Source organism: Miscanthus floridulus, chromosome 11, assembly GCF_019320115.1.
Source record: "Miscanthus floridulus cultivar M001 chromosome 11, ASM1932011v1, whole genome shotgun sequence".
Taxonomy (NCBI): Eukaryota; Viridiplantae; Streptophyta; class Magnoliopsida; order Poales; family Poaceae; genus Miscanthus; species Miscanthus floridulus.
The window spans coordinates 34,208,235-34,233,571 of NC_089590.1; the positions used below are offsets into that span (position 1 = coordinate 34,208,235).

General features: G+C 44.3%; 1 protein-coding gene across 1 annotated transcript in view; it reads left to right on the forward strand.

Annotated features, from left to right (window-relative positions):
* The window catches only part of LOC136491778 (4-hydroxybenzoate polyprenyltransferase, mitochondrial-like), an 88,540-nt gene that overhangs the window by 27,892 nt on the left and 35,311 nt on the right, over positions 1 to 25,337 (forward strand). The window contains exons 2-3 of the mRNA XM_066488013.1: positions 15,543 to 15,678; positions 16,225 to 16,346. Of these exons, the coding sequence (XP_066344110.1) occupies positions 15,543 to 15,678; positions 16,225 to 16,346 (258 nt within the window). The remainder of the gene's footprint in view (positions 1 to 15,542; positions 15,679 to 16,224; positions 16,347 to 25,337) is intronic.

A 25,337-nucleotide genomic window follows, 5' to 3' on the forward strand; every position in this document is an offset into this window, starting at 1 on the left:
CGCTGACTTTCCACAACTATCTACATTAGCTCAGCTAGTGTGGGCGGTGGCGGAGGTGGTTGTTCCTCATTTCCCATGCCACGACCGCGACGAAGGTTATGAGCCATCTGCAAAAGGTATAGCCAATGAGCACTGACGATGTGGAAATTTTTGTAGATGAACTGTATGATTATGCCAAACTGAGTCCATTAGAGGGAATGCATTTAATAATCAACAGAGGCACAATCATTCATCACAATCACCCAACTCATCAAGTGCATCAATTGACATATAAATGCGATGAACTTAACCAACAACAAGATCCATAGACCGCAAAAGGCGAAATTCATCAAATGCTCACATACGTGGAGCATAATACGTTCGATAGGTTACATCCAAGCCATAGTGGTTCCAAATTACATCAAAGGTAACATAGGGTTCGATATTACATCCCAATGATTAACTTGCTACAAAGTTACTCGTTCATACATGAGGAGCAACAAAAGACTAGATCTAGCGCATTAGCTCAGTAGTAAGCTAAACTACGCATCGTCCTCGGAGTCAGTGTCGAGGATCTCTCCTCCATCTTCGTCACTAGGAGGCTCTAACTCCTCATTAGGTGGAGCGTCCTCAGGTCCATTGACTTCCATGTCATCATCACCTTCAGCCATGATGACACCAGAACCCATCTCATCCTCATCAGGTGGCAGGATAGGGTGAAGTTGATTGTGCAGTAGGTGAACCTCCTCATGGAGATTGTCATTGTACTCTTCTGCAGCTGCCAACTGCTGCTCTAGCTCAATCTGCCTCGCTCTCAACACATTCTCCTCGTGCCAGGCTTCATTCCGTTGGTTCAGCATGTGAACCAACATACGCTCACAGTTGCGGTGAGCAACTGTCAACCTCTGAACCTCCAGGTTCTCTTGATCCCATTCCTACGTGACTTGCTCCAAACGCAGCTGAACTGCAGTCCTTTCAGCAGTCACCTGAGCCAGCTCTGCCCTCAGCCTTTCAGCCTCAGTAGGCTCAGGACGGGGCTCACGAGGAGCTAAACGGTGACGAGGCGCCCTACCTCCAGCGGACTTACGAGTAGTGCATTTTGTGTGCGCCATCTGTAGCAAAAAGTTACAACGTAAGAGGAGAATCATTTAAGGGATACAAAATTTAATTATTCGGGACCATCAATTTTAAAGGAGGGAGTAATGCAAGAAATGCCATGTATGCTTGAACATGATGCATGCACGATCCGTACGTCCTCACAAACCTAGAAAAATTTAAAGGCTAGCGAAATATACGGTGGCATACATACGTTCTCTCGTATACGGTAGCTAGTCGATCTACAACGATACGTTGTTAGTGTACCTGCAGAAAATTTCATTTCAGCCCAATAATTTCCCAAAAAGCATAGAAAACAAGCAGTAAACTAAATACTTTCATACATACATCCCCTGATGCATATACTCTAGTATCACAGCTACCCGTCAGAGATACCCATAATTAAGTACTCTCATAGATACATGATTAAACATGTAAGTATGCGAGCAACCACAACTACTCTCCCCTAGACCGACGGTTGGACGGTCATGCTCTCACAACTCACACTTACCAGAGCGTAGAGGTATTTTGATCCATACATTACCACCCAAGCGGATGGCATCCATACAATAGCATGCCGTATGGACGACGAAACAGCAACAAGCAGGAACCCCCAAGTTAGTACTTTAATAAGCCACCTAAGAGTCCTTATTTGGGCATAAGGGATATGACCACTGGCAATACTTAGTATTTAATTTAGGATTTTCATAAATACTTTTGTTTTAAATACACAAATGACGTGTTTAGTGTCAAATCTTGCTCTGATGCCAGCTGTAACAGAACCGACCAAATCATAAGAACGTAAGTACAAAAACAATCACCGAAGCGATCAAATTCCTGTACTTAAGCTCCCATAATCCTGGTAGTCCGGAAATCACGAAGGATTTCAACCAACTCTCGACATACAAACCAAGATCGTAATGATTCAACACAACACATCATCTGTTACAACATTTCACAAGTAGCATTCGGATTACATCCATCAGAGTTGAATTAGAATATTACAAACCAAGTTTGAGTGTGCGGAAGCAACATAGTTTAGTACAAAACATCAAGGTTTTCAAATACATTGCCAAGTCTGAGTCATGTCCCACAAAAGCATTATCAGGTACGAGAACTAGTAGAGACCACGCCCAACGGTCTAGTCTTCATCCCCAGCTGGGAGAAGGCAGTACTTGCAGCAACCAAAGTAGAACTGGTCATCTGCAACAGGTGGGAGATAAACCCTGAGTACGAGAAGGTACTCAGCTAGACTTACCCGACAAAAACAGAAATAAAGACACCAAGGATCATGCAAGGCTTTTCAGGTGGGCTAGCTTGACACATTTGCAGAAAAGAGCTTAAGATTATGGTAACCAATTTAAACTTAGCATCAAGCTTATCATTATTTACCTGTCCACTAGATTAGCACCTGTACTAGAGCACTCACTTATTAGGAGCAAACAATATTCACCGTAGCAGGTATAATAAGGCTGTCATCATCATATCATCATTTCCGAACCATTATGTTATTAAGTGTATCTACATTGGAGATAAGCCCGTCAAGTTCTCACTAACCGGGAGAGACGGCGATTCGAATCGAATTACAACTCAGCTGAGGGGGTATTCCTAACTCTCACCTTGGCATACTTAGCAAGGGTAGCCGTGGGTTACCTTTGGTACAACTCAAGAACCAAATTCGCGGGTTCGATCAGCGCCAGCGCTCTCAGGGATTACCCTTCTGCCAGGACGATCAGGACTTTTAAATCACCTGCCCTTGGACTCACGCCTACGGCTCCCCTCCGAGGCGTACTTTATACTTATCGACTCCCGGCCTGAGTTGAGCTACTCGGCTTCGCGGTCGGTCTCCAGACCCGGCCAACTAAGAGAGAGGCATGCGTTCAACATGAACAGGAAAGGCTCCAAGAATCAGTCCTTAAGCGACACAGACGGAGTCACTGCAAACCGGCAAGCCTCCGTCCGGTCTTCATTTCAAATTAAGACTGGTTCTTTTCCACGATAGCAAATATAGCCAACCGTGCCACATGTATATTCCTATATCTCGCAGGTGACAGGAAATCACCCGACTTCTACCGCGTTTAAGCAGGGATAAGCACTACTCGAGCCTGAGCTACATAGGATTTAGGGTAACAATATCTGGACAAGGAATGGGTAACCAATGCAGCAAATGTTTGCATCCAACACCTAAACTTAATGCAACAATATATGTACTAATAATACTGTAACTGCAGTTCGGAAAATAGGAGGCTTAACATGCTTCGGGGCTTGCCTTTCACAAAGTTGCAAGGACGGTGGTCAGGGCACTCAACGGCGACCTCGTCTGGCACTTCTCCTGAAGGCTGCTCCTCCTGAATCTCCGGTGTCGGCTGCTGTTGCTCGCTCGGCTCCTCGAATTCCAGCAGGGTTACTCCTTCTGGTACACCTATTGCATGCTGATGCACAAGATAAGTATCATGGATGCATAAGGAATGACATGATGCTCATGATGAATGAATCACAATGGGTGTTTATGAAAACATCACTGGACACTCGTTTACTGAGTAATTAGCTCTATTCAAATCACTTTAAGCATGTATCCAACTTAACTTATATAACAAGAGCAACTTACCTAACTTGCATAACCTAAGATAAAGATGCTCATCTTCAGTTAAAGGTCTAACACCTAGGAACAGTACCATGAACTTAGAATAGTAAAGACATACTTAAAATAACAGTTAAAGCTTCATATGCAAAAAGTAGTAACTTAATTATTTAATGATGGTGCAAAAGCCTAATTTGACCAAACCAAGTTTACCAACTTGTTTTTCATACCTAATAAACATCAGAAAGTATAGTGTCAACTTCTAAATAATTATTTAATACCCTTTTCTAATTTATCTAGTTAATTAGGTGATTAAAGCAATATATAGTAAAACTGTTTAGAAAAATCTACAAAAATTACAGTAGCTATCTCATGCTTCACATAGACTACCATAAAAATTTCAAAGCCATTGAGTAAGTATAACAGTCTACACAAAAATGATAAGGCATGCTGGCTTAAAATGGCATAATTAAGAAATCCTAATGAAAAGTGTCAAGCAACAGATTTCCCATTTTTCCTAGCATCCTTCTAGCATAAGAATAGCACCCATCAAATTTCACCTTTACTGGCTCTATAGAAAAATTATGAAAATTCACACAAGATCCACCTATTAATAAAAGGAAATTCTATAACTTAAAAACTACACATGCACTAGCTCTGAAATTTTTACCAGAGCTTCAAATAAACCAAAATAGAGGACCCACAAAATTTCATAATTTTTTGGACCACAGAAACTCAAGATAAAATTCAAACAAGTTTGCATGCTTCTAAAAACACATTTCAAACTCCTATTTAATTCATCCAAATTTTCTAAAACATGTGCTCATATTATATTTTTATTAAATACTAGACATGACCACAAACTTAACAAAATTAGAACCACATCATTTGGATCTATATACTAGGAAATACATATTTTAGAATCATGCACATAAATCTGTGAAAACAATAAACAAAACAAATAAGAAAACCTAAAAGCTACAGGTGGGCTGGCCCAAGAACGGCGGCCCACGAGCGCACAGGCGCGGCCCAGAACGCGGCTCAGCCCAAGCTGGCTTCCCGCTGCGCACGTCAACGACTGACAAGCAGGGCCCACGTGTCAATGACACAAAAACAGAGCACGGCGAGGGTTGACGTGAGATGGTGATAGCTCGCCGACGGCGAAGCTGCCGGCAAAACTAACCCCACCGGGGGGTTCACCACACCATCCCGCATCGACAGAGGTTCATGGTTAGGGTAGAGGTGCACTGGAAATGGTTGATCGCCGGCCATGGCGGCTCGGTGGCGCAACACGACGGTGCGCCGGCCGGCTCCGGCCACGGCTGGCCCAGGCGAACGGTTCTACGGCACCTCGAAGCTCAGGCGACAGTACTAGTGCTAAGATAGGGTTAGGGGGGGTGCTCGGGAAGCCTAGCCACGGAGAGGTTCGTGCGACGGCGGAGTTTACTCCGGCGAGGCTCACCCGCAGGCGACCTCCGGGCTGTAACGGTTAGATGGGGTAGGACTAGAGACACTACGAGGCGCGGGGAAGACAATGCAGAACAAAGGGGGCACGGAGGGCCGCTGATCAGCTCGGGCCACGGCGAGCTCGCGCTCCGATGAGGCGCCGGGCATGGCAGCGTCGCAGAAATGGCCATAGGACCCTCACCTAGCCACGGACACAACTGCGGAGAGCTCGAGCGAGTAGAGCAGTGGGGGACGCTCCAATGCGCGCAAGCAATTTCTCCGGGACGGACCGGCAGAGGGGCTGCGCAACGGCGAGCAATGGCGGAGCGGTAGCTCCGCTGCTACTGCGCTTCGGCTGAATGGAGTAGGCGAAGAGTGAATGGAGAGGCAGGAGGATGCGGCTTCAAGTGGAAAACATCGGCAGCGGGTTCAGGCCAGCCACGACGCGTGGCCTGGGCGGTCAGTCGGCCGTCGACGCGCGGCGCCACGCGGCCGTCGACTTCTGAAACGGCAAGGCACTGTAGAGTCTGAATTCTTCGTTTCAGTAACTAACCGAACCGACTGATAGAGCATGTTTGACGATCATTAACTCCTAATCCGTGGCGATCTAGGTTAAGGCGTAGTTAGCAAAGTTGGAGACCTACATGAGTACTATAAGTTTGCTAATTGGAGCTTGAACTAGTTTGGCTTGGTTAGTGAGATATAGTGCTCCAAACATCAGCTCATGAAACTAAAATCTGCTTGGGACTTAGAAAAATTTGCTAAGTATGAAATCAGCATGTACATTTGACTTGTGGGCCATGTTTGAGCATGTTCTAGCCATTTTCATGAGTTGGTCATAAAACAACTTTTGTTCCTTGATAAATTGGCTACAACTTTTGTAAAGAGTGCACAGCCATGCAAAGCTTCTAAGCTGGACTTTTGAATCAGTCAAACGATGACACTCCATGGGTCAATTTAAGTCAAACTTGCACTTGAGGGCATTTTGGTCATTTTGATCTACATGAACAATGTCCCAACAAGTAACCTAAGTGTAGTTAAGGTGTAATAGACCATGATCAACCAATTTACAAAATCGTTATACCACTTCTAATGATCACATGTGATACAGAAAGTAAAACAAGCAATTCATTCATATGTTGCAATGAAATGTCTCACCTGTTTCAAGACCTTGTTGTCATTTTATAATTGCCACATTACTACCATGTTGCCATGTTTCAAGGTATGCGAGTTTCATGTTGCATTCCCATGTTGCACTACTACCACTCTAAGCAATCAAGCATGAAACACATACAATTTAAAATGTTGCATACGTATGTTTCAATGATAATGGCATGATGACATGGATAATGCACATGTTTATGAAATGACATGCAATTCGTAGAAGCCAAACACCTAGGGTGTTACAATTACATTCGTTCTTTATCACCCGACTCACACCCTCTTCCGAAGTCTTGTACTGTACAAACTCATCCCAATAGGGCCTCTGCTTTGAGATCGGGCCTGGGACAGTAAAATCTGGTGCTATGTTCTTCTTGACATATGTCGTGTATAGGTGTTTCTTCCAAGTCTGAAACTGGGTGGCCATCTTCTTCATTGCCCAATCCCTAACTCGCTCCTTCAATTCATCACCATCTATTATATCATCATAACCATCTGTTTAGAGCATGAAATGTGCCAAGACATCTTTCCAAATTAACGTCTTGTCACGATCGGAGACAAAACTGATATGAGGAGCATTGGTCTTCTTCTTCCATTCACGGGTACTGATCAGGAGCCGGTCCCATACAAGATAACCACAGTGGTGCACAAATTTCATTTTATAAGGCCCCCCGGTTCTCCTGTATCCACATTGAACTTTGAGATGATGAAGCGGCCCTCCAATGGCTTTTTGGGACCTCAAACATTTTTACTCTTCGTTGTAGTTGTTGATGTCGATCCAGAGGGCTACAAAACATAAACATTATTTTTAATGTCATGAGCACACATAAGACATATGATAATATATATAGCTAATAATAAAAAATATATACTTGGCCAATATGTTGTTGCTCATTTTGTTCAAGAGCTAAGTACTGACTCCCGTCATCTGCATCCTCTTGCACGTTATTTTTAGCACCATCATCGCCGGCAACTTGAGTGCTAGTGTTGATCAAATTCATCATCAACTCTTCCTCATCCATGTTTCTCAGGTCGGTCATCTAGCTTCAAAAAACAAAACCAATATATAGTACGTCAAATCTTTGCTTACATACGTAAAATCTATGAACAATATGCATTATTAAATCTTGCCCCTCGGTCACGGACGCAATTCGCCACACTAGGGCGAACTACGTCGGTACTAGGGTGAATTAGGGCTATACATAAATGGCCGAGGGCGAATTGCGTTGGTGACTAGGGCGAACCACGTCGGTGACATCAACAGCACGGTTCGCCCTGGTGTGATTGTTTAGCGTTAACGATAACGATAATACGAATGTTGATCGACTAGGCCGCGAGAGAGGGTGGTGTGACAAGAGTGGCAGTGCTCCACTCCGCCGTATATATGTCTGTACACATGGGTGAACGAGGGCGGTGGTGCTCCGCCGTATACATAGAAACGCATGGGCGAACGAGGGTGGCGGTGCTCCGCGATGTATATATACATGCATATGAATACAAATGACGTATATATACATGTCGGCGCGGTGGCCGGTGTGCTGACGACGACGACGTGAGGCGGGCCAGCGTGCTGACGATGACGACGTGAGGCGGGCCGAGGCGTTGTCGGTGCGTGTTGTTGTGATCCTATGTACCATGTGAACCATGTAGTCATTCATCATATGAGAAAATTCTATGCTGATAATGTAAGTATAAGTCATTATGAAATGTAAGTATATGTGTCTTATTGCTAATATAACCATTACTATTTCCGAAATGATAAGAATTTATTTTCTTCTTCTACAGGCACAGTACTTCGTCTCTGATGCTATGATATAAAGTTTGAAGATAGTCTTCCCGGAAAAAATATGTAATGCTCATATTACTTTAGCAACATTAATATATTATATCTGTATATTCAAAGTTCACAAATGAAGAAACGTTGAAGTTTTCCTTTATTTTTATATGATATTTGCGTATATAAAATCTAGGACATTTGTAATTTACTTTAGAACATCTATATTCGGTATCACAGCAAAATATAACATTTTTTGAAGTTTTCCGGCCACAGTCTGAGAATGTACAGAGAGACGAATTGATCACCTCGAGCTCGGCAGTGGAGGGCCTCGGACGTGCGCGGAGGAGGGCGCGGTGGAGGGCCACGGGCGCGCGCGGAGGAGGGACACGGGCACGAGCGGAGGAGGGGCATGGGCGCGCGCGGTGGAGGCTGCACGAGGAAGAAGAGGGCGGCGGTGTCATGGAAGGCGAACGGACGGCGGCGCGAGGAAGAAGAGGGCAGCGGTGTTCGACGAGGAAGAAGACGAGCAGATCGATCTGCGCCAGGCGCTGGCGGTTATATACCAGAGAGAATTACTCCCGATGCCAGCCACCAGCCAGGAGTAATGGGTCTTTACTCCCGGTGCGAGTTACCAACCGGGAGTAAAGGTACCTTTACTCCCGGTGCGTGTTACCAACCGGGAGCAAAGGTATACCTTTACTCCCGGTTGGTAACACGCACCGGGAGTAAAGGGTTTTTTTTGGCGGGCCACGAAACTACAACCCACCTTTACTCCCGGGTGGGCTTCCCACCCGGGAGTAAAGGTGGTCTGCAGTTTTGTTTCCCGCCTGTTTTAAGCATCAGTCTTGTTAAATACAATAGAAATGCAATAGTTTTTATTAAATACATAGTAAATTAAATAAAAGGCATAAAATTATTTTGTTAAAAATATAGATTTTCTTTTTCTTTATTGCACATAGGAAAAATCTATAACCTAACTTTTTTTATTTTTTGTTACAATTATAAAACATAATGTAACTAATATTTATTATTTTGTTAATGCAAAAATGTAGTGTTTAATTAAAATTATTAAAACTATTGGTTTTGGACAGGAAATTTGTTTTCACATCATTTTAACTTTAATATTTTAATTTTTCATCACTCAATATCCTAATTTACCTTTTTGAGAGAGAAATCCCACCAAATCAAACATCGATTTAATTTGAAACATGACATAATAAACATCTGAATTCATAATTATTACATAATATCTCAAACACACACTACATTAAATCACTATATCATCAAGTGGGCACAGCAGTGAACTTCTTCTTTACGTATGTCCCTTGGTTATGATCACGTCATAACCATGGAGTGTCCTCATTATTTACCAAGATGCTAGGGTCTTTGTTCACTTTCAAGGGCGGAATTCGGTCATCCTTTTCATAATCTTCTGACGTGTCTGACTTGTTCTCAATTCCCACGATGACTCTTTTCCCTGAAAGAACTATGTGGCGCTTTGGCTCTTTGGTTGAGTCATTATCGTTTTTCCCTCTTTTTGGTTTAGTAGACATATCATTGACATAGAACACCTGATTCACATCCTTGGCAAGGACGAATGGTTCGTCTTTGTACCCAATATTACTAAGGTCTACTGTTGTCATTCCATACTTGTTGTCTACTATTACCCCGCCTCCGGTCACCTTGACCCATTGGCACTTGAACAATGGGATCTTCAAAGTAGGTGCATATTCTAGTTCCCATATTTCATCTATGTGTCCATAATATGTCTGCTTATTCCCATTTGGGTCTGTGGCATCTATGCGGACACCACTATTTTGGTTGGTACTCCTTTTATCTTGGGCTACTGTGTAGAATATGTTCCCATTTATCTCGTACCCTTTGTATGTGACGATATGCCATGATGGTTGCATAGCCAATAAATACAGTTGCTCATGGATGCTCTCATCACCTTGACATTTTTTTCGCAACCAACCGCCGAAAATTTCCATGTGCTTACGCGTAATCCAAGCTTCAGTCTTCCCTGGAAACTCGGATCGTAAGAGATCCTTGTGTGTCTCAATATATGGATCTACCAAAGAGGAGTTCTGTAGAACCGTGTAATGCGCTTTATTGAAATAATCATCATCCGTACCAATATATGTTTTCCTCCCTAGTGTCCCCTTTCCGCTTAGTCTCCCCTCATGTCTCGATTCAGGAACACCAATCGAGTCAAGGTCGGGAATAAAGTCAACACAGAACTCAATGACCTCTTCTGTTCCATAGCCCTTGGCGATGCTTCCTTCTAGGCGAGCACGGTTGTGAACATATTTCTTCAGGACTCCCATGAATCTCTCTAAGGGGAACATGTTGTGTAGGAACATAGGACCAAGAGTGAAAATCTCCTTGACTAGGTGAACTAGGAGGTGTGTCATAATATCAAAGAAGGAAGGAGGGAACACCAACTCAAAGCTGACGAGACATTGAACCACATCATTCTGTAGTTTAGCTAGATCAGTTGGATCAATTGCCTTCTGAGAAATTGCATTGAGGAATGCACATAGCTTCACGGTGGCTAGAGATACATTTGGAGGTAGAATTCCTCTTAATGCAACTGGAAGTAATTGCGTCTTGAGAACGTGACAGTCATGGGACTTTAAGTTATAGAATTTCTTCTCTGGCACATTTATAATACCCTTTATATTCAAGGAGAATCCAGATGGTACCTTGATGTTGTTTAAGCATTCAAACATGATTTCCTTCTCCTCTTTGCTTAGAGTGTAGCTAGCAGGACGTAAGTAATGGCATCCATCATCTGTCTTCTCTGGATGCAGGTTGTCTCTTTTTCTCAAACAACGCAGGTCCTATCGTGCTTCAAATGTGTCCTTAGGCTTTCCATACACACCCATAAAGCCTAGCAGGTTCACACAAAGATTCTGCGTCAGGTGCATCATGTCGATCGAGCTGCGGACCTCTAGGACTTGCCAATAGGATAGGTCCCAAAATATGGACTTCTTCTTCCACATGGGTGCGTGACCGTTAGCGTCGTTCGAAACAGGTTGGCTTCCATGTCCTTTTCCAAAGACGACTTTCACATCATTGACCATATCGAGTACATCCTCACCGATTCGGTTGCGAGGCTTGGTCAGGTGGTCTGCCTTCCCTTTAAAATGCTTGCCTTTCTTTCTTACGGGGTGATTTGCAGGAAGAAATCGACGATGGCCAAGGTACATGACCTTTCGACATTTTTTCAAGAATACACCTCCAATATCACCGAAGCAGTGTGTGCATGCATTATATCCCTTGTTTGACTATCCTGAAAGATTACTTAGAGCAGGCCAATCATTGATTGTTATGAACAACAATGCTCGCAGATCAAAGTGTTCCTGTTTGTACTCATCCCACTCACGTACACCTTCTTTATTCCACAAAATGAGAAGTTCGTCAATAAGTGGCCTCAGGTACACATCGATGTCATTGCCAGGTTGCTTCGTGCCTTGGATGAGCACAGGCATCATAATGAACTTCCGCTTCATGCATAACCAAGGAGGAATGTTGTAGATACTTAGAGTAACAGGCCAAGTGCTCTGACTACTGTTCTGCTCTCCAAAAGGATTGATACCATCTGTACTTAAAGCAAACCTTAAGTTTCTTGCGTCATTTGTAAACTTCGGGAATTCTCTGTCGATTGCTCTCCACTGGGACCCATCAGCAGGGTGTCTCAACATATTGTCTACCTTACAGTCTTCTTTGTGCCATCGCAACAATTTTGCATGTTCTTTGTTTCTGAACAGACGTTTCAAGCGTCGTATTATAGGAGCATACCACATAACCTTGGCAGGGATTTTCTTCCGTGGACGTTTGCCCTCAACATCACCAGGGTCATCTCGCCTGATCTTATACCGCGACGCATGGCATACCGGGCATGCATCCAATTTCTCATACTCTTTGCCACAGTACAGGATGCAGTCATTAGGACATGCATGTATCTTCTCGATTTCTAGCCCCATAGGACAGACAACTTGTTTTGCTTCGTAAGTAGTGGCGGGCAATTCATTGTCCTTCGGAAGCATCTTCTTTTGGATTTTTAGTAACTCTCCAAATCCCTTGTTAGATACACTATTCTTTGCCTTCCATTACAGCAATTCTAGTGTGGTTCCCAACTTTTTCTGCCCTGCATCACAAGTTGGGTACAACAATTTCTTGTGATCTTCTAGCATCCGCTCGAACTTGATCTTTTCCTTTTCACTTTCACATTCTCTTTGTGCGTCACGAATGACCTGAGAAAGATCATCAGCCAGCTCATCTTCTGCGGCTACCTCTTCTTCAGCTTCTCCCATTACAGTATCATTGAAGCACGCACCATCGGGAATAATATCATTGTCGTCCCATTGTTCTTCTTCACCTTCTTCCATTACAACACCGGTTTCTCCGTGCTTCGTCCAACAAATATAGTTTGGCATGAAACCCGACTTGAACAAGTGTGAATGAAGAGTCCTTAAGCAAGGATATTCCACCATATTCTTACATATGGCACATGGGCAGCACATGAAACCGTCGCGTTTGTTTGCCTCGCCCGCACGTAACAAAGAATGCACGCCGTCAATGAACTCTTGGGAGCGGCGATCAGCATTATACATCCAATGCCGGCTCATCTGCATTACATGACATAAATACCATATTAAAACCTAGATCATAATTAATTATTTATACAACATGCGTGCCACCACAAAAGATACAAATTTATGAAAGCATCGCTACAATGTAGACAATCCCAACTACCACTAAAAGAACTAAAGCTAAAATACATTTCAGGAGCATAAGGATTTTGCGACCAATCTCAACTAAAACAGACAGATCCCCCGATTGTGCAACATCTTTGGGCTTCTTCGGCTAGATCACTGCCTCATTAGCCGCCATATCTGCCTGTTGTGCAAGATATTTTTGCATGAGTTCAACATACTCTTCCTCCCAGTAGAAGCCTGAACATCGTCCACTGCCATCCCACTGAAATTAAAACAAAAAATTAGAACTTTAATCACAACCATCATGAAAATAGGTATAAACTAACCATAATCATTAAATACGATAAAATAACTCATTGCGATCCGGACACTTGTAGAAGATACGATCCTTGTTGGGACCCTCCTTCTTCACTCGGTACTCCATCACAATCTTCATCTCATCACGACACTTGCCGCATGGAATGAGAGGGAGGCCCGGCCTAAGTCGTTTTGGAAACCCATGAGAGGCCGAGGACCCGGAAGCAGTTGCCATCTACTCTCTATACTCATTTTTTAATACACTATAAATTTCTCCTTTTATAAACAAATAAAATTAAGAAACTATAAAATTATCTAGATCTCTATACTCATTTTTTAATACATTATAGCTCAAAAACATGTTTTAATAAATAACCATCCGTACTAGTTGACCTTGCTTACGTGATCATCTCAGCGAGCATTTCTCCACCGGACGGCACCGTACTTGGTCAAGGAAGAGCTCTGATTCTACGAGGAAGGGAACACGGTCTTCCACGACCGTTGTCGCTCTCCCTCATAGAATCAAAGCTCCTCCTTGATATCCGTTACCACTCGGCAGAGAACATGCTCGCTGAGATGAACACGGTCCGCAAGTTCAACTAGTACGAATTTTCTATAATTTTCTAACTATTTTCTAAGTTTATATTTATATATACTACGTTTAGGTACGGTGATTGACAGACTACTGCGACGATATTGGGACATGTGAATAAATAACCATCCATACTAGTTGACCTTGCTTACATGATCATCTCGGCGAGCATTTCTCCACCGGACGGCACCGTACTTGGTCAAGGAAGAGCTCCGATTCTACGAGGAAGGAAACACGGTCTTCCACGACCGTTGTCGCTCTCCCTCATAGAATCAAAGCTCCTCCTTGACGTCCGTTACCGCTCGGCAGAGAACATGCTCGCCGAGATGAACACGGTCCGCAAGTTCAACTAGTACGGATTTTCTATAATTTTCTAACTATTTTCTAAGTTTATATTTATATATATACTACGTTTGGGTACGGTGATTGACAGACTACTGCGACGATATCGGGACATGTGAATAAATAATCATCCGTACTAGTTGAACTTGCTTATGTGATCATCTCGGCGAGCATTTCTCCACCAGACGGCACCGTACTTGGCCACGGAAGAGCTCCGATTCTACGAGGAAGGGAACACGGTCTTCCACGACCGTTGCCGCTCTCCCTCGTAGAATCAAAGCTCCTCCTTGACGTCCGTTACCGCTCGGCAGAGAACATGCTCGCCGAGCTGAACACGGTCCGCAAGTTCAACTAGTACGGATTTGCTATAATTTTCTAACTATTTTCTAAGTTTATATTTATATATACTTTAACCTTCTTTCATGTAAATATGCAAGCTTGAAGTGATTTTGAACTCAAATTGCTTACAAATAAAAAAAACCACAATAAAGAACCATATATATATATAGTGAACAAAATGACATAAGACAATGGTGAAAAATGAGAGTATGAGATTGGTAACCTTTACAACTGAAGAATCGACGGAGGAATCGAAGAAATCGACGGAGGAATCGAAGAATGGATGGAGGAACAATGAAGGGAGGGAGGAAGCAAGAACACTAGTGCAGTGAGCTTCAAAATGTGCTGAGCTCGGGCTCGGGAAGGAAGAAGGAGACAGCCGATATATAAAGGGAGAACATTTAGTCCCGGTTGGTGGCTCCAACCGGGACTAAAGGTAACTTTCCAACCCCGGGCGCAGCCACGGCCCTGGAGTAGACCTTTACTCCCGGTTGAAGCCACCAACCAGGAGTAAACATATACCTTTAGTCCCGGTTGGTGGCCCCAACCGGGACTAAAGGTCCCTGCCACCTCTGTCTGGCGCAGTAGCCATTGGGCAGGGACCTTTAGTCCCGGTTGGAGACCAATCGGGACTAAAGGTATTTCTAGTCCCGGGGGCAAAAAATTCTGGGACTAGAGCCCCTTTTGACCGAGGATCAAAGGTCTGTTTTCTACTAGTGTGGTTCGTGGTAGTGTCAATGAGAACTTTGTAGAACTCGTTCTCTCTAGCCACTTCTGGACTAAAGCTCGTGGTTGAGCTTGTAGTAGATAGTGATACAAGTTGTGTGGCTGACATAAGTAGTGTTTGTATGGTTTTTGGACCCGGTCTCCCTTATAAACTGAGTCAATTCTCCTATTCTTATATTATATAAAAGCTGGAACATATGTTCTCGGATCTTTCAAAAAAAAATCAGAACAGGCCCCATTAAGTTGCTAATATTTATAGTGCATAACTACTATCATTGGATGAAACATTGAACATATTTTTATAATAAACTTATTTGAAGATAAAAATATTGCTAATTTTTTTCTATAAATCTAATAAAACTTAATAAAGTTTGACCAACACATATCACATAACGTCATTGTTTTTGGGACGAAGAGAGTATAGCACAACATATTGTTGTGTCCAATAGAGGCTGCAATTAACCTACCTTTGCTTTATCACAGGTTAATTACAATAGCATCAAACAAAGGAGAAATCCCAGACATAAAAATGCTGGCACTCTTTGGATTTGGTTCGATCGTCTTAAGGGGTGTTGCTTGCACAGTGAATGATCTTCTCGACCGAGACATTGATAAGAAGGTGACTTCTCTTTTTTACTGTCAGTGTGAAGATTCTAGTTGTCGTCACTGTGAAAGGTTTTATTTTACACACTAGTCCAAACTTCTAATCAGAAGATCGAGCCTCCAAGCTAAGGCTGTCATAATCGTCGAACCAAACTAAGATTTTGTTTTTTTTTAATAAGGGAACCAAGTTGCAGAACAAAACTTTTGTTACAACGATGTTCTTGTGCAAATAAAAAAGTTATATGGTTTTGCCAGTCAAGTAACACTGCGCTTGGAAGCAAGAGGTGTAGCAAATCCGGCAGCGGAATCAAACCTGTTTCTCTCTTATTCTTTTTGTCTATAGCAAGGTGAAGAAATAAGTCGGAAAAAAAACCCGTGCTCTCCACTGGCCTTCCTAAGTAGTAGTAGCAGTTCCTATTTCCTATACACCCCTGGCCTACTGCCAGACTAAAGCCACCGGCGGGTACCGATTCCTTCATTATTACCGCTGGCCACTACTGCTTACGAATTTTCTACAGCAGTTGCATGGGATCTAACGAGCACATGTACGTTCTCCTTGTAGGTTGAGCGGACAAAAACCAGGCCTCTTGCATCAGGTGCTCTAACACCTGCTCAAGGATTCTACTTCCTTGTAGTTCAGGTTCTACTTTGGCTCGCCTTTCTTAGTCAACTAAATAACAATAGGTAAGTTGGACATAATCTTCATTGTGAGTGTTATAAACACAATTTTACTATGTTTTGGAGTCATTTGAACTATCTAGACACTTCCTTCATCCCAAAATAAATAACTTTCTAAGGTTTAAAATTTATCTTAAAATAAATAACATTCAACACAAACATAGGACACATTGTTTCCTAATGCGCTGATCATGGTGCATGGAAACAATAACTGCCAAATCAAAGAGATATCCTTCGGAAAAGGAAAGGAGACGAGGATATATGCGTCTTTTGCGAACGCAATGTCCTTAATCTGTGTTAAAATTTTCAGAAAACTAATTTATTATGAGGCAGAGAATGAATACCACAATGTCAAATTAGTGGAGCAAAAAATAAGATAAATTTAATTAAATTAGTGGACCAATATATATCTAGAAAGTGTTTCTTATTTTTTATTATTAGGTTACTTTTTAATTCCTCTCAATTTCTGGGAACCAAATAGGACCTGACCTGAAAGTAACGTGTTAATGCATCACAAAAACTACAATCAAATAAAATCTTATCGTCAAAGTATAGATATGATGTAGCAATGATGGTGAGACTAAAATATGTGTGCTAAATAATGAATTGATGATGAGTATATAAGGTAAGGAAAATTCTGGTGTTTAGCCTCCCAATTGATGAATTGTCTCTTACACCTTAATTATTACAACTACTGACATCATAGCGGCAACGAGTCATTGTCAGGGTTGTTGATTGACTCGACGACAGTGTCCTGACGCCGTTGGATCCACCTTACAACATTTTCCAGCGTCTGATCTAGCTAGCACCATTGATTTTGGTTATAAATTATGTGTCCAGGCATGCAATTCGTCCCACACGTATAGCTGAGACCACCTTCTTGTAGTCTCACCTGGATCTATTACCATACATGTAACACCGGTTTTAAGAACAAAACCAGATACATATCATATGTGAGCCCAGGAAGTCAAATCTCACATATAGCTATAAATAAGGGTAATATCATAAGACAATGCTTATTACATAGCGTATTAGTATAAAGAATACAACCTCAGAGTATAGACAGCGGAAAGACAGCTCCGATCTTGAGGTGAAAACTCCACTTCCACAGGGACCACTACAAGAAACCGGGACTTTGCCCAGTGCTCAAATCTTTGCCAAGTGCCAAATATTGGGCACTCGGCAAAGGCCACCTTTGCCGAGTGCCGCACTCGGCGAAACTTGGCACTCGTCAAAATAAGGCACTCGGCAAAGCCAAACTTTGCCCAGTGCCAGACACTCGGCAAAGAGACGCCCGGGGATAACGGTACCCAACGCCGTCCTCTTTGCCGAGTGCCTTCTGTTTGGCACTCGGCAAAATATTGGCTTTGCCGAGTGCCTAGGGTTAGCACTCGGCAAAATATTCACTTTGCCGAGTGCCAAACCTTAGCACTCGGCAAAATAATTTTTTTTTTATTTTTTGCCACCAACTTTTTTTCTTAGATTTGTATTTGTACCATGAACAACATGTTCAAATTTGGCACAATTTCATTGCTGTTTGCTATATTTCTTCACTTTATTTCGTTTTCTTGCAATTTTCCGGAAAATGTAGGTTTGAACTGCAGGTGCATCGAATAATAGTTTTGATCCATTCCAAAAATTTTATTCTTGTTTGTTAGTGTCACTTTATGCTAAATCTAGGAACTGTCTCCAAATTTCGATCAACGTGCTCACGGGGCAACATCGCGAACTTGCGTGCGAGTGGTTATTTAATTCTATAAAATTCAAACGAATCCCGAAAATCATGAGACTTGGCGAGATGTCGTGATATCACATGCATATGCGGTGGTAAAAATTTGAAAACGTTTGGAGGACGTCATCATGTATGGTGTTCACAAACCAGGACATCATCACATCTGATATCACATGTGATAATGTCCTTGTTTGTAAACACCATATGTGATGACGTCCTCCAAACGTTTTCAAATTTTTACCACCGCATATGCATGTGATATCACGACATCTCGCCAAATTTCATGATTTTCGGGATTCGTTTGAATTTTATAGAATTAAATAACCACTCGCACGCAAGTTCGCGACGTTGTCCCGTGAGCACGTTGATCGAAATTTGGAGATGGTTCCTAGATTTAGCATAAAGTGACACTAACAAACAAGAATAACATTTTTGGAATGGATCAAAACTATTATTCGATGCACCTGTCGTTCAAACCTACATTTTCCGAAAAAATACAAGAAAACGAAATAAAGTGAAGAAATATAGCAAACAGCAATGAAATTGTGCCAAATTTGAACATGCTGTTCATGGTACAAATACAAATCTAAGAAAAAAAGTTGGTGGCAAAAAACAAAAAAAAAATTATTTTGCCGAGTGCCAAGGTTTGGCACTCGGTAAAGTGAATATTTTGCCGAGTGCTAGCCCTAGGCACTCGGCAAAGCCAGGACAAGATTTTTTTTTAATTTTTTATTTCGCCGAGTGCCAGATCGGGGGCATTCGGCAAAATACTTTCTTTGCCGAGTGCCCCGGATCTGGCACTCGGCAAAGAGGTTTGAAATATAAAAAAAACCGGACACACGCACACACACCACGCACACACCACGCACACACCACACACGCACACACACGCGCGCGCGCCTGCCCCGCCGCCGCGCCGTAGCCGTCGCCGCCGGAGCTGCCGCGCCGCCGCTGCCGGCTCCCCGCGCGCCTCGGCCCCACGCCCGCACGCCTTGGCCCCGCGCTCGCCGTGCCCGCGCGCCCGCAGTAGGAAGGAGGAGGAGGTAGGAGGAAGTGGAGGAAGGAAAGGAGGAAGGAGAAGAAGGGGAGGAGGAAGAAGAAGAAAGAGAAGGGAGGAGGAGGAGGAGAGGAAGGAGAAGGGAGGAGAAGGAGGCAGGGGAGAAGAGAGGAGGAGGGGAGGAGAGAAGGAGAAGGGGAGAAGAGAGGAGAAGAAAGGTGCCGCCTCGGTTCGTCGACCCTCACGCTGTAGCAGTCGTCCCCGTTGTCGTCGCCGGCCCTCGGTCTTCGCATTCTTGCTGGCAAGGTATGCCCTAATGTTAGTATTAGTTAGTAAGTAGTAGTGTTAGTAGTAGTAGTTAATTAGTAGTGTTAGTATTAGTTAGTAAGTCGTAGTGACAGTAGTAGTTGTAGTTGTTGTTCATAGTTTTAGTGTTAGTAGTAGTTATTGTTGTATGTATGTGGTTGATGGCCTTCGTGCCTATGTTTGGTATACATGTGGTTGTTGGCCTTTGTGCCAATGTTTTCTGCAGGTTTTGGAAACCTCTCCGTGCAGGGGAGGTGCTGCCAAAATTTTCAATGGAGTCTAACCATTTGCCTTTTCTTTGTAGGACGAGGACCGTTGGGAGGCACTCGGCGACCCCAATCGTCTTCGTCGGCGTTGCGGTTCTGCCTGCACCGCGTCGCCTCGCCACTGCAGCGACTCGCCACCGCCCCACTAGCCTGACCTCACTGACACCCTAGGTATAACCCATCTTCCATACTTGTATCTCATGTAACCCCAGTTAGGCGTCTCCCGTCCGAAAGAGATACGGTCGTTGGTATGCAGATCTTTGCATACCAAATTCCGTACCTGTTTTGGATTGTCCACGTTTTTTGGACAGCCCACGGATGCGTAGATGGGTTGGTTTCCGTGGCCCGCTCCTATCCGAGATAGAGTTTTGGCACCACCTCCTCGTTGTTCTCCTAATACACAATCTCCCTACCAGGACGTGTATCGGGAGAACAGCGGGGAGGTGCTGCTAAAATTCTGTCTTGGATAGGAGCGGACCATGGAAGCCAACCTCATCTACGCATCCTTGGGTGGGATTAGGACCTATCCTTCACCTATTAGATGTATAGTAGGAACGCCTTGTGGATTTACCTGTAGTTTTTATTACTCGCTTACATATGCATGTGCCAGAGGATGGATAATCGTGAGTGGATGTACATGGGCCACGCAAGTATGACCCCAAAATGGATGACCAAGACCAATGCTTTCCTGAAGCATGCATTTGGCGAGGCTACTAAAGGGTCAGCCCGGATGCCGTGTCCGTGCAGCAGATGTGGCAACAAGAAAAGAAAAATTAAGAGGCTCATGGGGGAAGATCTTATCAAGTATGGATTCACGGCAAACTATACCCGCTGGATCCACCATGGTGAAGCCAATCGTATTAGAGAGGAGGTGGTGAGACAGCGTCTCGAGGATTATGATGGAGATGGCGGGGTAGCAGACTGGATGGATGACATTCAGCAGGCACGGTTCGGTGAAGGATTGGAGGAGAAGCCAGAGGAAAGCGCAAAGGCGTTCTATGATATGCTGTCTTTAGTGCAGAAGCCCTTGCACAAAAAGACAACAGTATCGCAGCTGGATGCAATTGGACGCATCATGGGGTTGAAGTCGCAGTTTAGCATGAGTCGGGACAACTTCGATGGTATGTTGGCAGTTTTTGGATCCCTGCTTCTAGAGGATCACATCCTATCAAAGAACTTGTACGAGTCACAGAAACTTCTTCGTGCACTTAAGATGCCGTATGAGCAGATCCATGCTTGTCCGAATGGATGCATCCTTTTTAGGAAAGATCACGAGGGAGCAATGCACTATCCAAAGTTCAAATCCTCTAGGTACCTGGAGGTCGACACTAGTGATGGCAAGAAGGAACAGCTGAGTATCCCTACGAAGGTCCTATGGTACCTTCCTTTCATACCGAGGATCCAACAGCTGTACATGACAGAGGAGTCCGCGAAACAGATGACATGGCACAAAAATGGCAAAAGGTACAATCCGAACAAGATGGTACACCCATCAGATGGCGATGCCTGGACCCATTTCGATGGCATACATCGTGTTAAAGCTGAGGAGGCTCGCAATGTACGTGTAGCGTTGGCAACAGATGGGTTCAACCCGTATGGATTGTCCGCGGCCCCATACACTTGTTGGCCCATGTTTGTGATACCCCTGAATCTCCCCCCCAGTGTCATCTTTCAACCTAAGAACGTATTTTTGTCGCTGATAATTCCTGGACATCTGGGGAACAATATGGGTGTGTTCATGGAGCCTGTGTTCGATGATTTGATCGATGCTTGGGAAAAGGGGGTACTGACATACGACCGAGCTACAAAGAGAAACTTCACAATGCATGTGTGGTACCACTACTCCCTACATGACTTCCTGGCATATGGCCTATTCTGCGGGTGGTGTGTTCACGGGAAGTTCCCATGCCCAATATGCAAGGCAGGTGTGAGGTTCACTTGGTTGAAGAGTGGTGGCAAGTTTTCTTCATTCGACCAACATCGTCAGTTCCTCCCCCTTGACCATCCATTCAGACGAGACATCAAGAACTTCACGAAAGGTGTTGAAGTCACCGATCCTGCACCTCAGATGATGACCGCTGCCAAGATCCGTGCTGAGATAGAGGCTCTCAAAGTTGATAAAGAGAAAGGTCGTTTTGATGGATATGGTCAGTACCACATGTGGACTCATAAATCGGGCTTGACTAGGCTTCCCTATTTCAATGATCTTCTTTTTCCACACAACATTGATTTAATGCACATAGAGAAGAATATTGCCGAGGCACTTTGGGGAACACTCATGGACACAGAAAAGTCAAAGGATAATGTTAAGGCAAGAGTGGACCTGGCAGCACTGTGCGATAGACCAAAGCAAGTGATGAAGACTCCCGCGCCTGGCAAGAAATGGAAAAGGACTTCGGTCGATTTTGTTTTGAAGAAGGACCAAAGGAGGGAAGTATGTCAGTGGGTTCAGTCGTTAATGTTCCCTGATGGGTATGCAGCGAATCTGAGGAGGGGAGTGAACGTGTCCACTTGCCGAGTGTTAGGGATGAAGAATCATGACTTCCACATATAGATTGAGTGGCTCCTTCCAGCGATGACTAGAGGTTTCGTCCCCAAGCATGTGTGGCGCGTCCTGGTAGAGTTGAGCTATTTCTTCCGCTAGCTTTGTGCCAAGGAGCTATCTCGGGCCGTGATTGATGACTTAGAGAAAGTGGCACCTGTGTTGCTCTGTAAGATGGAGAAGATCTTCCCACCCGGCTTCTTCCTCTCAATGCAGCATCTGATTTTGCACCTGCCTCACGAGGCACGAATGGGGGGGGGGGGGCATGCAAGCCCGTTGGTGCTATCCAATCGAGAGATGTCTAAAGGTTCTTCAGAAAAAGTGTAGAAATAAAGCCAGAATTGAGGCATCCATGGCAGAGGTATTCATTCTTGAGGAGGTGTCAAACTTCACAACATCATACTATAAGGATAGCCTTCCCAGTGTGCACAATCCAATCCCTCGTTACAACACCGACGAGAGGTCATCAAATCTCAGCCTTTTCAAAGGTCAACTTGGCAGGGCAAGTGTTTCGAGCACCAAGACCTTGCGGAATGATGAGTGGCACACTATCATGTTGTATGTATTGTTGAACCTTGACGAAGTGAACCCTTATGTGTAGTAAGTTCTCAATGAGCTTGTTACATACGCCGTCACTATCGTCTATCTATCCAACCCCCTTGTCTCTTGCTTTTTCAGGGAATTTCTGAATACATACTAGACAGGAAATAGGGATCCTTCCCCTCAAGAACAAGATAGTCTTCTCAAAGATGGTGTGCCCAATTTCATTTCATGGTTCAAAAAGAAGGTACCATCCAATTTACATCATTCCATCTGTGACATCCCACTTTGCTCCTACGAGCGAGTAATGATCTATCCGCCCTCACCTTACAGGCACGCACGGATGCAGAAATGGATGAAGAGTTGAAACAGGTTGTCAAAGGCTTCCCCTATAGGGTCAAGTCATTCACCGTATATGATGTGAATGGCTATTGCTTCCACACAAGAAGCCACGAGCTCAGTTGGCCCAATCAAAAAACCATGAATACTGGAGTTCGTATGCCCGGCACCAATGACCGTGACTACTATGGCATAGTCGAAGAAATATACGAGCTCAACTTTGAGCTTCGTGGAGGTCATAAGCCAGTCGTATTCAAATGCCATTGGTTCGATCCCAATGTCATGAGAAGAGCCCCTGAGATTGGACAAGTTGAAATTCGACAAGATTCCCTCTGTCAAGGAGACGATGTCTATATTGTGGCTCAATAGGCCACGCAAGTTTATTATCTTCCATGGGCGTGCCAAAAAGATCCCACCCTTGAGGGTTGGTACCTTGCGCAGTTGGTATCACCGCATGGCAAAGTGCCTATCCCAAACGATGAGGATTACAACTTTGACCCAAACACATATACAGGGGAGTTCTATCAACCCGAGGGGCTAGATGGCACGTTTGACATAGACATGTTTTCGCTAATGGGCATGGAAGTAGACAATGACATTGATGAGGACGATGGAGATGAGGACGATGGAGAAGAGGTGCAAAATGCCAAAGACTTAGCACTACTTGAGCGATTACGGTTTGGCATTGCCATTGATGACAACGATGGAGATGAGGCGGAAATGTTAGACAATATTGATAGTGATGATGACACTTATGATCCGACCGCTGCCGATCCTGAAGATTATTTCTAATTCATGTAATACTATATTATTATTATTATTTTCTAGTTATGTTTTGTTCATTTTGCATCTCTATATTTGTCTATATTGTGCTAACTGGTTTACTCTTTGTATTTGCAGGCACTCGACAAAATGCCGGGCAGAAGGCGGACCCAGACCTGCAACTCGCTCTATGCGAGGACGACTCAGGAGGCAGAGGCGGAGGCGTCGGTGAGGAGCCGTTTGGCCCGCCGCCCCCACGGCCGTCCGAGGAGGGCGGTGCAGTCGTCTGCCGTCCCCCCGCTCGAGGAGGACCGGACGACGACCACTAACGATGAGGACCAGCAGCTGGCCCCCTAGATAGGAGGGGGTGACACTTCCTCTAGGGGGGTGGCGGGGGGTGACACTTCCTCTGTGGGGGTGGCAGGGGGTTCCACTTCGAGCACCTCATCGGTACCATACTTGCGTGGGTCCTTGCAGCTCCCGGCGTGGCCGATCCTGTTTCAGAGGAGGCCGGTGATTCATCCCAAGGGCGACAAGTAAGTATCCATTCATTTTGCATCTCTTCTTGTTCATATGCTGAAAACCGAGCCACGGACTAACAATTCTTCTTACTGACTCCTGTAGGAAATAGGAACTTATGTCCGAGGGCGATCATCGGCAGTGCAATGGGATCCTCGGTGGCCTGATCCGCCTGCACTACCCTGGTTTGGTCACCCACGCCTAGGTTGAGTCACCTCCCTGGACGTGGGACCACTTCAACTCCGCCGTGGATGCCGTGTACGGCACCATAGAGGAGCGGATCAGGCGTGAGTTCTGGGTGAGTCTACATCACACTACATTGCTCAATACTATGAATTCATTAGACGTTCTTGAAATAATGAAAGGACACATGATGTCTGTATGCAGGACTTCTTCATGTTGGAGGAGGGGCATGACCCCGCCTGGGTGACGAAGGTGCAGGACAGGGCATGCAGGGGCCGAGTCACAGACCTGTACTACGAGGCAAGGCTGCAGTGCCACATCAACCACTCGTGCGACGTCCTTGGTCAGTACCTGGGGAAGAGCGAGGTGTTGATGCAAAAGTGGATCTGCAAACACAAAGGGCTAATACCCAAATCGATATCCAAAGCGTGCCAATCGATTTGACCTGTTAATCGACAAGGATGAAGATACGAGCACTTTGGTCCTGACAACAGCGATACGCCCGGAAGTCACGGCCAAGAGGTACTTACACGGAACTCGAGAATTGCCGAAGGTTGCACTGTGATGCAACTCGCCGAATCAATGAGAACTCGTAAAAAGAAAAAATGTGCGAATTGACGAAGTCGCCGAAAAGTAACTAGATGCAAATAGGAGTAAAAATTAGTTTTGATATTGATTGATATATCTTTTACATTGCCCTTCAATCTATATTTATACCCTTATCTAAAGAGACATAACCAAACATAACTAGGACACCAAATCCATACCTAAGGAAATACGTGACTCTTACATGAATCATGTTCTAATAAAT